Raw genomic sequence first — 12,836 nt, 5'->3', positions numbered from 1 at the left:
TACAGGTTTACCTCCGTTCATCACCACAGGCTCACTTGTGCTTTTACTTGCCGGGACCGCCACTTTGGGCACCGTCTCTCCAACGTCGTGCAGGGATGGCTCTCGGTACATTGCAACTGGGGACGTGTGGAGAGATTGCATACCGTTAGTTCATTTGTCAATCAAACACAATTAAATTAAAGGAGAAAATTGTTGCCACATTCATTTTTGTGCAACTAGAATCCAGAGCACAAGTCGTAATGCCATATGTGATAACAGAAATATGCCTCCATAGTTGAACAGGTTAAACCCTCATCAGTAATGAGGCAAATAATTAAGACACCAAAACTGCTTTGGGACCCGATATTAAAAAGCAAGCCTCTGCTGTTGGTTTATATTTTTCAAACAACAAGTATGACCTTGATGGGACTGGATTGTTGAAGAGGAACGAGAGCAAGCCTCCCACTTATCAGAACAACATTCAGCGTCATGATGAGTTTCTAATCTGAACATTTGTTTCTATTTGTTTCAATGCCAGTCTGTCCAATATTTACATGAAATCTGCAGCACCAAAAAATTTTCCTTGTGTCGAGCAATAACCCATTAAAATATGGATAAAGCAAATATTTTTTGTTTGTTTTGTGACCCTCATGAGCGCTTCAGATAATGGATGTGCGGATTTCTGTAAACAGTTCAACCTTGATCTAATGAGGTGCTATTTTTCAAAAGAAAATGGCAGATCCTTTGCATTGAATCGGAGATGCAGCTAATGTTGCGACTTTCAAACCAAATTATACCTTCTAATGGCTTAGGCAGGAAATGAGCGGCTGGTTTGGTTTTCTTCACTCGGTTCCCCTTCATGGCTTGACCCTCCTTATTGAGACCAAGGAACCAGGCCCGACCCGACTCCTGCTGTCGGTATAACATGGATGAGTAGATGACGTAGTAGTTCTCGAACACCGACTCTTTGAATTTGCACTCTGCTGTGAAGAGCTCCTGCAAAGACAAACACACACACATGAAACTCAATTTTTGGTTAATAGACCAACATGACATCCATACAGGGAAATATTGATGATCGACTTTTTGCCTTCAACTGAGGTCAAAGATGCAATGAGACACTCGATGTCGAGTGAAGCGAAACAGTAATAGTGAAACGGTTTTCTAACTGCCACGATGAGCCAGTGCATCATTTGCGGTGTACAGTATGTCACGCTAACTAAATCAGATTCGTGGGAAATGCGACTCTCGTTCCTACTGAGATTGTTAGGGGACCAGTCCGGTGTGTTCATTTTGTCCAAATCACCTGGGATAGTCTCCAGCTTGCTCACAACCTTAATGAGGAAAGGAATGAAAGAAACTGGATGGATATTGTTCACTAAAGTGAATCAAAAATTTTTGGGGTTGATGTTCTTCACAAGTTGAATGCACAAAAGAGTTGCTTTCTTCTTAACAACTTGTTAGCGTCGTCCTCATGGGCTCTTGCGCAAATGATGATAGAGCTAACCAAGCGGCTCCTCCGTCCTCCTTCCACGCCTCGACGTGGCAAAGACAAATGAATCCGAAAGGCGCCACATCTCTTCTTCGCTGTCACCCATTCATCTCCAAGCAGAAGGGTAATAAACTCGTTTCCACGTTGTCCGCCCCTGCTCGGGCTAAAAATAAAGGGCCCCATCGCGGTGCGTTAATCAAGGCACTTTGGGCACATCTGTTATGTGAAAGTCACACACTCCGTCCGGCTGGCTAGCAAACTACTTGTATTATCGCGTAAAAGTTAATTAATTCGTCAGGACACTGAAGAGATCAACATGAATGCTGCTATTGAGGCAGTTTTTATCTGAATTTGTGAAAAGGTCAGCACCACTCTGTGTGATGGATCAGAACTGAGCAAACAGTGAAAATCAGATGGTTGATAGCACAGCAAAATTTGTGTGGGCCCATCTTTATACTCCGGTCATATAAATTAACACAATATTACGCTAACATGGTTTGATATAAATGAATGAAAGTACGAATACATTCATTCCCGCTGACCCCTCTTCTCCCAACATTTGCTTTTGAGTTAATAATTATAACTACTGTATTTTCTGGACTATAAATCACAGTATTTTTCATAGTTTGGCCAGGGATGCGACTTATACTCAGGAGCGACTTATGTGTGAAATTATTAACACATTATTATATAATTTCACATTATTTTTACACTAAAGCGCAAGTGAGTGCTCTACCCCTGTGGAATAATTAGAACAGCAACTGACATTGATCTAGACGTAAGTAACGTAGAAGACTCATAGAATCAATCATGCTATCAAACAGTAGCTGAACAAAGACATTTTTTTAACAACCACATCAAACCGGCAATAGTCCAGAGTACCCGTTTTAATCCTTCACAGTCTTAAATTAAAAATGTTGGATCACAAAGACTCCAGCATTTCCCACCCACCCCCCCGGTCCCTTTTGGTGTTCCTGGGAGCTGACAGTGGAGCAGAGGCCATTTCACTTGAGTGCGTGTCTCCCAAAAGCATGCGCCAGCACTCTGCCTCAGTGCACCAGCATCGGGCGAGGACACAAGAGGATTCCCCCCCGACACTCGGCCTTCTTTCAGAGGAGATGAGGTGGCATAGCCACAGCATAAAGATTGAATGATTCAAACAGACAGCACAAAAACAAGCAGGCTGTACAGCCACGGTGCAGCCAAGCCAGGTTCTGTCTCCAGTCTTGGTGTAGCCCTGTGCTTATAAGAGCTGTGAGATCATTCGATGGCATTTGAGGCATCTTCAAGACAAGATAAATTTTCAACCTGTTTAAGGGTTAAATCCTCTAGTTTTTATCGCTGTGATTTATTCTAGACTAGTCCTGCTTTTTGCCTTACCTACTTCTGAAATAATGAGTGCAACAAACATTATTTTGGTCTACATCTCAACATCAAAAGTACTCTGAGTTTGTTTAGCTATGACCCCAATTTCAAATTAATTTGGTCTAGTCCATTTTATACCATGATTTATTCTGAGCTAGACAAATTTTAAACAAACATTGCACTCCCGTTCAAAAGGGGTCACGAAAAAAAGATTTTACTATATTTTTTACATTAGTTTGGTTTGTTTGTATCCATACTTTTGAAATAAGGTTGAGTAGTACTCTTATTTATACACTGTGGTTCTAAGTTATTTTTGGGCTGGTCTAATGTATGATCTGGGGTCAAGCTTAGATTGGGGTTAAATAAAATAAAATAAATAAACCAATGCAAAAGATGAAAGATGTCGTAATAACTCCCAGCCTGCTGGTGCACACATTGCACGTTATACATTTCTTCACATTCAACTCGCACAAGCTGTTGTGTCGACTCGCTCGCAGCATGGGGAAGGGGGCTCACTTCACATTTTCATGCTTTACAGCTTTTCTAAAGCTCTCTCACACTTATTGATTATTTGCATCTCCTGGGGGAGGAACTTTCATAAAATGTTCCTTTCAATTCTGCCATGGAAATGGGGAAAAAGAAAGGATGATGGTGGTGGTGGTGGTGGTGGTGGGAGGGGGGGGGGGGGGGTGAGAGAAAACTACAGCTATTACACATCAGCAGGCGAGTGGAGAGCTTTTCTGTCACTGTAAAAGAGTCCCCATCCTTCACACACACCCACACTTTGATCCAAGCGGCTGAGAACAGCATGAACGAGACAGCAAAACAACGCAAAGCCACTGAAAGCTTTAAATCAAAACAACTCACGTAACTAGCAGGGAGGATGGATCCATGCAGATTCTGTAACATATTAAATCTGACTGTAAATGGACTCCATCCATCCATCCATCCATCCATCCATCCATCCATCCATCCATCCATCCATCCATCCGTCCATCCATCCGTCCATCCATCCGTCCATCCATCCGTCCATCCATCCGTCCATCCATCCATCCATCCATCCATCCATCCATCCATCCAATCGCGAAATCCTTGATCCATGGACACAGGTGTCGATCGCCGCCGGGCTTCAATCGTGCCTCACCATTTACGACTCAAAACGCAAACACTTAGACCTCTGCTCGCTATTTATGACCCATGTTCCAGCCTAATTGCATTCCCATTGCATGAATGTCAAGCACCGTGCAAATACAAATTGCCACATTCGTTGCCTCAAGAGCAGCGTTAATCTGCGAGTGAGTCGCAGCAGTCTGGAAAACAGCAAGTTGTCTCCAGACCCCAATTGAGTGTCTGACACTTAGGAGCCTGTAGACATAATTGCCAGTATTTAGTGGAATTCTGGATGAAAACTGTAATTACTAGTAGAAACTAACATTTGGGGAGATACGTAATTCTTTCTATAGATTGGATGAATGATATGATACCGATTATTTTTGTAATTTTGAAAAGGTTTTGAATTGAATTTATTCAATTTAGTAAAAAACCTTGATACAACAAACCCATTACTAACCCATATCGCTATGCATTTTCAGTTCTCTTGAACAAAAAAAACCTAATAAAAAAAAAGTAATTTGGTGTACAGATTTGGTAAAAAAAACTGTTCTCATCTTTTGGTATGATATTTATCAAGTCATCATTATCTGCTTTTGTCTATTTTAGTGAAGTTGAGGTACATTAAACTGTAACCCTGAATTTGCATTCCCTTCAAGCAGATTTCCCGTTTTCCTACATGCATTTACATTCTATTTGATCAAAGAAAAATCTCTGCATTTAATTCTTGATTAATATCAAAGGAAGGCTTATGCCAACCCGTTTCTATAATCCGCTTTTAACAATGAGCTTTGGTCTACACTCCACTGATTAAATATCCCGTCTCAATGTATCCGCCTGCAGCATCATTGACACATAGGCCAACTAAGCCCTGAGATGTTCCCGATGGACGAGGAAGAGTCAGCATATGCTCCAGCTGACAGATCAATAGTTGGCAGGCCCAGCTGACGAGACTGGAAAAACTAACACTGGGTAAGAATAATATTGCATGTTGATTTGTTTGAATTAATATTTTTTTTTAAGATCGTGTCTTTTCCAAGACTTTATCATGGTAAACAATTGTATTGATGGTTTTATTTTTTTGCCATGTTGATGTTCGAACAGTGGAACAGTTTTGAGAGTGAGTTAGTGTTTCGACTGAGCTTTGTTGTGTTGTGACTTTCTTCAAGCGACAAACTGGCTTGCTAGTAGCTCAGCTGGCTTGAATCCAAAATGTTTCATAGTAGCATTACCTTTGGAAGTAATTCTATTTATGCCACACAACCTCCCGTTACTGTACAACTAAAGCTGTCAAATAAAGTAGCTTCAAGTCGGCTAATTTTTTCTCTCCGCTTCAATGCTGTCTTCACCGTCTGTCTGTCCGAGTGAGTGAGTTTGTGTGTATGAGAGATCCGTCACCCACAGCGCCGAGCATGTTGATTGACAGGGGGGGGGGGGGGGGGGGGGGGGGAGCAGCGCAACTGAATACTAATATTTGTACACAAATACACACGTAAATGACAATTTAACGCGTTTCATTATATTTATCAGCCAATACAGGAAGAAGCTAGAGATTGTATGCTGAGAATTAAAACAACTTCCAAATATAACACAGAGGACTTTTATTTTTTTAAGTGACGACTGAAACAACCCTGCAAAGTGGTTTAACCAATCACTGGAGGGAATTCAACAGGAGAAAAGCTCTATATTTGGTGCTGACCAGCTTTGACGCCTACCTCTGACCTTGTTGCTCATTAATGCATGAGGCTGCTCCCCCGCAAGCCCTCACGGCCTTAACTATTTCTGACACTGCATTAAAAGGTAGAAGAGGGCAACAATTTGGATATAATGAGCACCCTTCGCTCCACCTATCTATCCATTCTAACACCACCACCCATGGTACTCCCCCTGATAGGCTGGTAATTACGACTTGTAGCAGCACACTTCTGAAAACTGTAGGAATAAGAAAATATTATGGTCTGCACACCTTTCACATGTTCTAGTGAGTCGGTGGATTTGTTAAAGTGCTAATAATGTGCGTAGGGATCTATTACGGCCATGTTACGTTTAATTAACAGTAATTGGCCCAAGTGAAAGACGAATATTGGTCTAGAGAGAGAGGCCTAACCTAAGGTGTTTAAAAATAAATAAAGCTGGACGTAATGAAGTACTGGTGTTTATTATTTCCAAAAACTAAATGCAGGTTTTGTTTTTGAATACTTTTGTTAATCGTCACAAAAAAAGTTCATATATCCATGACATGCGGTGTTTAGTTTTGGTATGACTAGACCGGTTTTCATCTAATATACAGTTGACCTTGATTATTTTTTTCTCGGAGATGATGAAATGTGGTGTGTAGCACTTTTATGACCAAGGAAGGAATTGCAACTTCTCATCATAATCTCAATTTGGAATCGGGATCTTGACACCTTGATTTAGTTTTGATTAAGAGGCAGACTGTAAAATGTTAGAAAAGTATCCTGATGAAATTTGATCGGTTTTACCCAAAGGTAAATCGGAAGCTTTTGTCTCAATCTGGAATCAAAAACACTTTTTAAACAAGAACAAAAAGTAGTGAACGTATTTCAAAGCATTTCAGATTTGGAACATTTACTAAAAGACTCTTTTCTACTGATTTTTCTCTGTTCTGTGGACACTATTATTTATTTTACCACTTTGAAAAGTAAGACACACCAGGGACTGGATAATATAGAAGTGGCCAATGGCGTGCAGTGTTGCATGGGTACACATTTGCATTCAACAACGCTGAAAACAGGTTCATGCAAAGCCATCTGTTAGTCAGTGACACCATACACACATATACACACACGCGCACACATTCACACTAGAGGTGTCGAGGTAGGAAGTGCGATACTTGTGTGAAGATGAGAATTTCCGTCTAAAATCTGTGCATGCAGACCAGGGGCTTTTCCAACCCATACATTGTTTTCTTCTTGTTTGTTATCACCATTGCATCACCATCATAAAGAAATGCAGCACAATGCTAAATCTACCAGAATGGTAATTACTAACGCCATGTGTGCCCAGGGAACTCTCTCAACATGTGGTAAGATTCTGATTTTGCCTATGTACGTACTGCTGTTTTGGTTAGCAACAGAATTTAACTCGAGTCAGATGTGTGATAAATAGAAATTACAATTGCTGCTTCTTTTTACAAATGGGAAAAGGGAAGCTCATTACTATATGAAGTGGAATTATACACATTTCAGGTCATCTCAATTCTCCAATCTCTGCAGTTGCGTGGCCACAAACAATGAAAAACATGTTTTATGATCAAATATTTCCATCTTTTTTAATTCAAAAACTTGGCTTCCAAGTAAAGCTTACGTGAAAGTATTTTTTTTTTCATCTGCTCTCTTTTTTTGTTCATATTTTGAATAACACACAACTTCACTTACAAGCACTTCATTTTAGAATTTTTTTTGAGTTGCTAACTGCACATTGATCAATGTTTTTGCTATATATTAAACCAGTAGATTTCTTCACATTCTCTATTTTTATGTTTTATTGCTTTTATATTTATATCTTAGAAAACAGTGCTAGTTTCCTTTAGTATAAACATGTGACCAAAAATAACGTGGTGCATTCTAGTGGGGCTGGGAAGCAGTAATAGGATACCAATTCATTTCAATGGAGAAGATTTAGTTACGAGCTTTGTAAAAAAAAAAAAAAAAAGAAAATTTCAACGTGTAAATCAAGGCACCACTGTAGAAGAAATACTGTCAAGATTCATAGTTTTCATTCGACAGATTGTGATGTGCTAATATATTCTGCTGCCAGAAGCTTTCATAGTACTGTAGATGCCTTCTCATTTTACACAGTTGACAACCCAATAAAGCTAAGTCAGTGCCCTCCGTCCAGATTATGAGTTTCTTCCCACGTAGGATACAGTCGCTCAAAGCGATGCCACGAGTTACTTTGACATTCAGGAAAAAAAAAGTATTACGAGCAAGTGCACGGTGCTGATAAGCCGAGCCTGCGGAAACATTGCTGGTCAAGTGAGGCAGGGCGAATGTAGGCGCCAACCGTGAAATGTAACTTTTCCACACGATACATGAACGAGCCGCTTACTGGACTGAGAACAACAAAGGAAATTATCTGGCGCAATGTCTTTTTGTGATTGTAATGTTCAACATTAAAGCTGCAAGCATTTTTGAAATCTTTCATTAATTGGGCAGATCTTAGAAAAAAAAAATCAGATCTATTATCAATCGCAAGTTTTATGTTTTTGACATGTTAAGAGCTAAATATCCATTCTGAACGGCTCCGGTTATTGCATTGCTGATTCAATGTGTCATAAAGCACTTGAGGCAAAAAGCGAGTGCACGACTTGGCTGTTGATTGCCACTCAACTCATTTCTTGTCTAAAGAACATGAGCCATGTGAAGTGCGTCACGAAAACAGGAGTTTTTAATGAATGGATTGATTTTGCCCTCAAGGGATTTCGTCAAATGATCCCCTTCCAGAGACGAGGACATCACTAACATCCTCATAGAAACTCCTGGGAGTAAACCGTGGTTCTTATTGCATCTCAAAGGGAATGTTGCAGGGAAGCAGGGAAGATAAATTAGCCAACCGTCTATTAGTTCATACAGACCAGAAAGGCGTTCTGTGATTGAACTTCGCTTTTGTTCCGAGCTGCTTCCTTTGTGCCGGGCCGCTCGGCCGCTTTGATACCGGTCGGAAGCAATGTGCCCAGTGGGCCTTTCACACAAAAGAATATGGTGCACAACCACGGAGCATTGAATATGTTCATCATCTCTTTCCTAGAAAAGATCATGGCTCTTTTAATTCACTTCTTGTGAAAGTGCGTCATCGGCCATGAAAAACTGAGCGAGTGAGTCCTGCTACACTTGACCTTCTGAGGTTTAAAGAACTGAGCTCTGCAAATTTGAGGTTTTACTGTATGATTTATTTTTAAATGTTTGTCATTTGTGATCAAAAGTTATGGCGTCAAACTCTGTTGGACTCGAAGTCAGCCAATCACAGGAGCACGTATAGACAAGTAACCACTCACCATTTAAATCTATGGACAATTTTCGTCCATCCATCCATCCATCCATCCATCCATCCATCCATCCATCCATCCATCCATCCATCCATCCATCCATCCATCCATCCATCCATCCATCCATCCATCCCCTACCACACCTACAACGGAGAGCTTCAGCAGAGAAACCCAAATTTCCCTCTCCCAGCCACTTTTTCCAGGGCTTAGTGGTTGATTTTTTTGAAGGACGTAAGTCACAATCGCAAGTCATAGGTAAGTCCCAAGTCATAGCCATCAAATAAGTCACAAGTAACTGTGTCAAATATCCAAGCAAGTCAAATCATACGTACATATAAACTTAAATCTATATAAACTTAAGTCAAATTTAGAGATACCACAATGAGTCAGACATTTTTTACCATACTCCAAGCTGCAATAAAATAACCTTCAGAGCAGTTTCTCTCAAAATGTGTCGTACCTTCAAATCCAACTAATGGGCAGAATTAGAAGGGCCGGTCTGAATCTCACCAAGTGATAATGACCGGAGAGCTTGTACCTTCCTTACGGAGGAGGATGAAGAGAATCTGGCAAGGCTGCCATTTCCCCCACTAAAAAGAGCCTGTGGAGTGGGCGGCTTGATCACAACCTCCATTAGCAAGCAGAAATAACCGGTCCATGGATCAGCGGGGCCACACATAAGGGAAAACAACGCACCGGCGTCATGGATTCCCACTTCAAATGTGTCTGGAGGTTAGCAAGCACAAACGTCTACATCACAAGAGGCTGTGTTGAACTTCCACAACAGGAGACCTTGCACTCACTGGAGCTGGGCTTCATAAATTTCAATTTGAACAGGAATGAGGAATTTCAATCTGAAAGCACCTTTTAGACGCGTATCACTCTCGAAGAAATTACAAAAAAAGTACATCGTCTGTTTTGATATATTTCAGTAAATAACTGCACATCCATTTTCTCTTTGTAATGTTTATGCTCATCAATATATATGCACAACCATTCACAGTCATACTGCCAGCATGGAGGTGAGTAAATCACTACCGTGTTTTCAGAAAATATTCTTCACGCATCGAAAGATTGATGCACAAATGCAGAAAATACAATAAAATGTAACGTTGGCTTCTTTCTTAAAAGGAGTAAAATCTCTGGGGGGCATTCAAGCTGATCAATTTGAGCACACATTATCCTAATGGGAATCCCAAAGCTCCCCCAAATGCAATTATTCTCTTGCAAATTATTGACTTTTTCTTTTCCCCCCCGTGTTCAGGGAACCTGATTGGAGCTACCCTTGAAAGAGCCATGAATCTCAAACCCAGTTTACAATTATGCAATAGAGAGGGAAGATAACAGTTTTGTTATTATTTATAATGGAACCTCAGGTTACAAATAAAAAAAAAATTGGAGGTTTTTAGGTGCGCCTTATAGTGCGGAAAATACGGTATTTTTTTTTTTTTTTTTTAGATGATGATTCCAATTATGACAAACTATCTAACAGAAGGCTAGCACATTTCTTGACAATGGGACATATACAGAATTGTTTTTACTTACTGATGTGTAGAGATGACCCTCCCCGTTCATGGCGATGTACAAGCCCGTCTTCACAGACTGGATGGCGACGACTCGGAGGCCCACGGGAATGAGATTGAACAAAGCTGAAATATATAAAATATCAATGAAGAATACACGTCAAGTCCTCAATAACTGCATCTTTCAGATGGGATCTGGATGCTAAGCTAAAATAACTTCAAACTGCAGAACTTCCTGTGAGTTTGCTAATTCAATGGTTGCTGGTGTATCTGGGGCCCATCATGGATGCATGGTTGATATAATAGTCCTGTAGTTGCTGTAATTGAAGACATGTGGTTGCACGTTAATGGCCACTGCTTGTTATGGTGTAACACAAGAGAACATTCAATGTGATAGTACGGGACATTTAAAAAGTAATAGTAGCAAAGTAAATAAAAATATAATTTCATCAATAAGGTTTTTGCAAATTATCCATGCATTTGGTTGCTAACTTGCTTCCTTGTTATTTTTTTTTTAAATCAGCACTTGCAAATAAATTCTGCATTTGTGACTCACCTTTGCAGTGTTTTTATTTTTATACTTTCGACATTAACAGTGGGTAAAATATTTTTGAAAGAATTATTTAACATTTTTAAACTATTTTGAAATTATAACCGAATACCCTAATATGAATCATGTCAGTTCTAATGAATTGAATTCAATAATTACTATACTTAATTTTCTGGCAATTTTTCCTTTTAAATATTGGAAGGTATAATTCAATGTGTCTACACATGGACGAACTTGGGATTTAATACACAATTCTAATAATGTGAAAATATCCTGCATCGTCACTGTCCGTTGGGACTTTTTAACCTATGTGAAGTGACATGTGCCAAATCGCATCTGGCTGCATACTAATGTGAAGTGTCACTCGTTAGCAGCTAGCAGTCAAAAGAAGCAGCTAACCTAAAGCTACAGTGCCAAAATCAGCTATTAATACCCCCCACCCCCAACACCCCCTTTCCTGCATCAGTCTGTTGCCCGGGCAACCATCCGTCTCAGAGGTTTCAGCATTTGTGACCCATAAGCATAAATCAAGGTTACAAATGCTAATGATGTTAAATACATTATAATTTCTCCACTTGGTTAATTTATTTAAATTCAATTCATGTGCTCACGGTTGAATAGATTTACCCTTTCCAGTACAATTTACAACGGAGTAAAATCCGATTCTATGAAAAATTGCGCAGTGAATAAAAGTTAATAGAGGTTGCACTTGGAGTTGATTATTTAAATTCTCCAAGTGTCATTAGCGTGCTGTTTTTTAGACAATGACACCTAGTTTGCTTTTCAAACTGCCTACTCTTTAGCCAGCATAAACAGCATGACTGGCCTAACATAATTTCTTACTTACCAATTTGGGAAGTGATGATTAGGCTGCATAAAATCTGCATAGCAACAAGTACCCCAGGAAATCATGTAATCAGTACAATTTTATATTGATTTTAACTGGCATATAATTATTTTTACAGGGGTATTAACATTTGTGAATTCTGCCTGGCAACATGTGGCAACTCATGTCTGTCTGGCTTTCTGTTCCTGAAACATTTTTGTCATTTTAACAGCCAAGTAGGCCTGCATCAAACTAATTTTATTGGACTAAGGCCAGTTATGACTTTTTGACGTGCCTGCCAACAAGATTCTATGCAAAGATGTTTTTATGAATTCCTGTTCTTGCACAATCAGCTCATTCAATGTCTGTGCGGCAGATCGATGACAAACATTGAATTTCAATTCTCAAACCATTGTTCTCCACAAAAACTGTCAAGGAAAAAGCTGTCAGCTCAATATTAAAACAGCCAAATGTGCATGACTGGCATATTTTTTTTAATAATAATTTTAATTGGCCAGTAGGGTAGTGATGATGATGAATTTTGCCTAGTCGAGAAAATTTTGCAAAGTGCAAAATCATGAGCAGTTATAATGGTTTGAGATTTTTGAAAGTAGTCAGTTTTTCTTGTATCGTTTTTGATTACTTTTAATTCATTTTTAGAGCAGATTTTTATACTTTTGTTAGTTTCTACATTTTTTAAATGCTTTGTTTTAGTTTTGTTCTTTAGTATTATTTTCTTAATATATGAAGCATTAGTTGAGTGCAAGCATAAAAGGTCCCTATGCATTGTGTAATAAAGTAAACTACGATTCCGATTGCCCTTCTTCAATAATATGGAAATAAATACAAATTAACTCAGATGTAAAACAATCATATTTAAATTTTGTAAATCTTACAAACGTCAAATCTGCTTTTAGTTAGTTTGAGTTTCATAAGCACTAGTTTTTTTTTTTAACCCTAACCCCAAATTGTATATTTTTTAA

The 12,836-nt window shown here is 39.3% G+C and overlaps 1 protein-coding gene across 8 annotated transcripts in view; it reads right to left on the bottom strand.

Moving 5' to 3' along the window:
- fgf14 (fibroblast growth factor 14) overlaps positions 1-12,836 on the bottom strand; it is a 61,465-nt gene that overhangs the window by 3,573 nt on the left and 45,056 nt on the right. For all 8 annotated transcript variants that reach the window (XM_049727637.2, XM_049727639.2, XM_049727642.2 and 5 more), the window contains 3 exons: positions 10,500-10,603; positions 777-975; positions 12-116 (listed from right to left, as the gene is read on the bottom strand). In XM_049727637.2, the coding sequence (XP_049583594.1) occupies positions 12-116; positions 777-975; positions 10,500-10,603 (408 nt within the window). The remainder of the gene's footprint in view (positions 1-11; positions 117-776; positions 976-10,499; positions 10,604-12,836) is intronic.

Source organism: Syngnathus scovelli, chromosome 8 (assembly GCF_024217435.2).
Source record: "Syngnathus scovelli strain Florida chromosome 8, RoL_Ssco_1.2, whole genome shotgun sequence".
In the NCBI taxonomy this organism is placed as follows: domain Eukaryota; kingdom Metazoa; phylum Chordata; class Actinopteri; order Syngnathiformes; family Syngnathidae; genus Syngnathus; species Syngnathus scovelli.
Note: the sequence above shows the minus strand (reverse complement) of the source record. Positions and strands in the feature narration are given on the sequence as shown.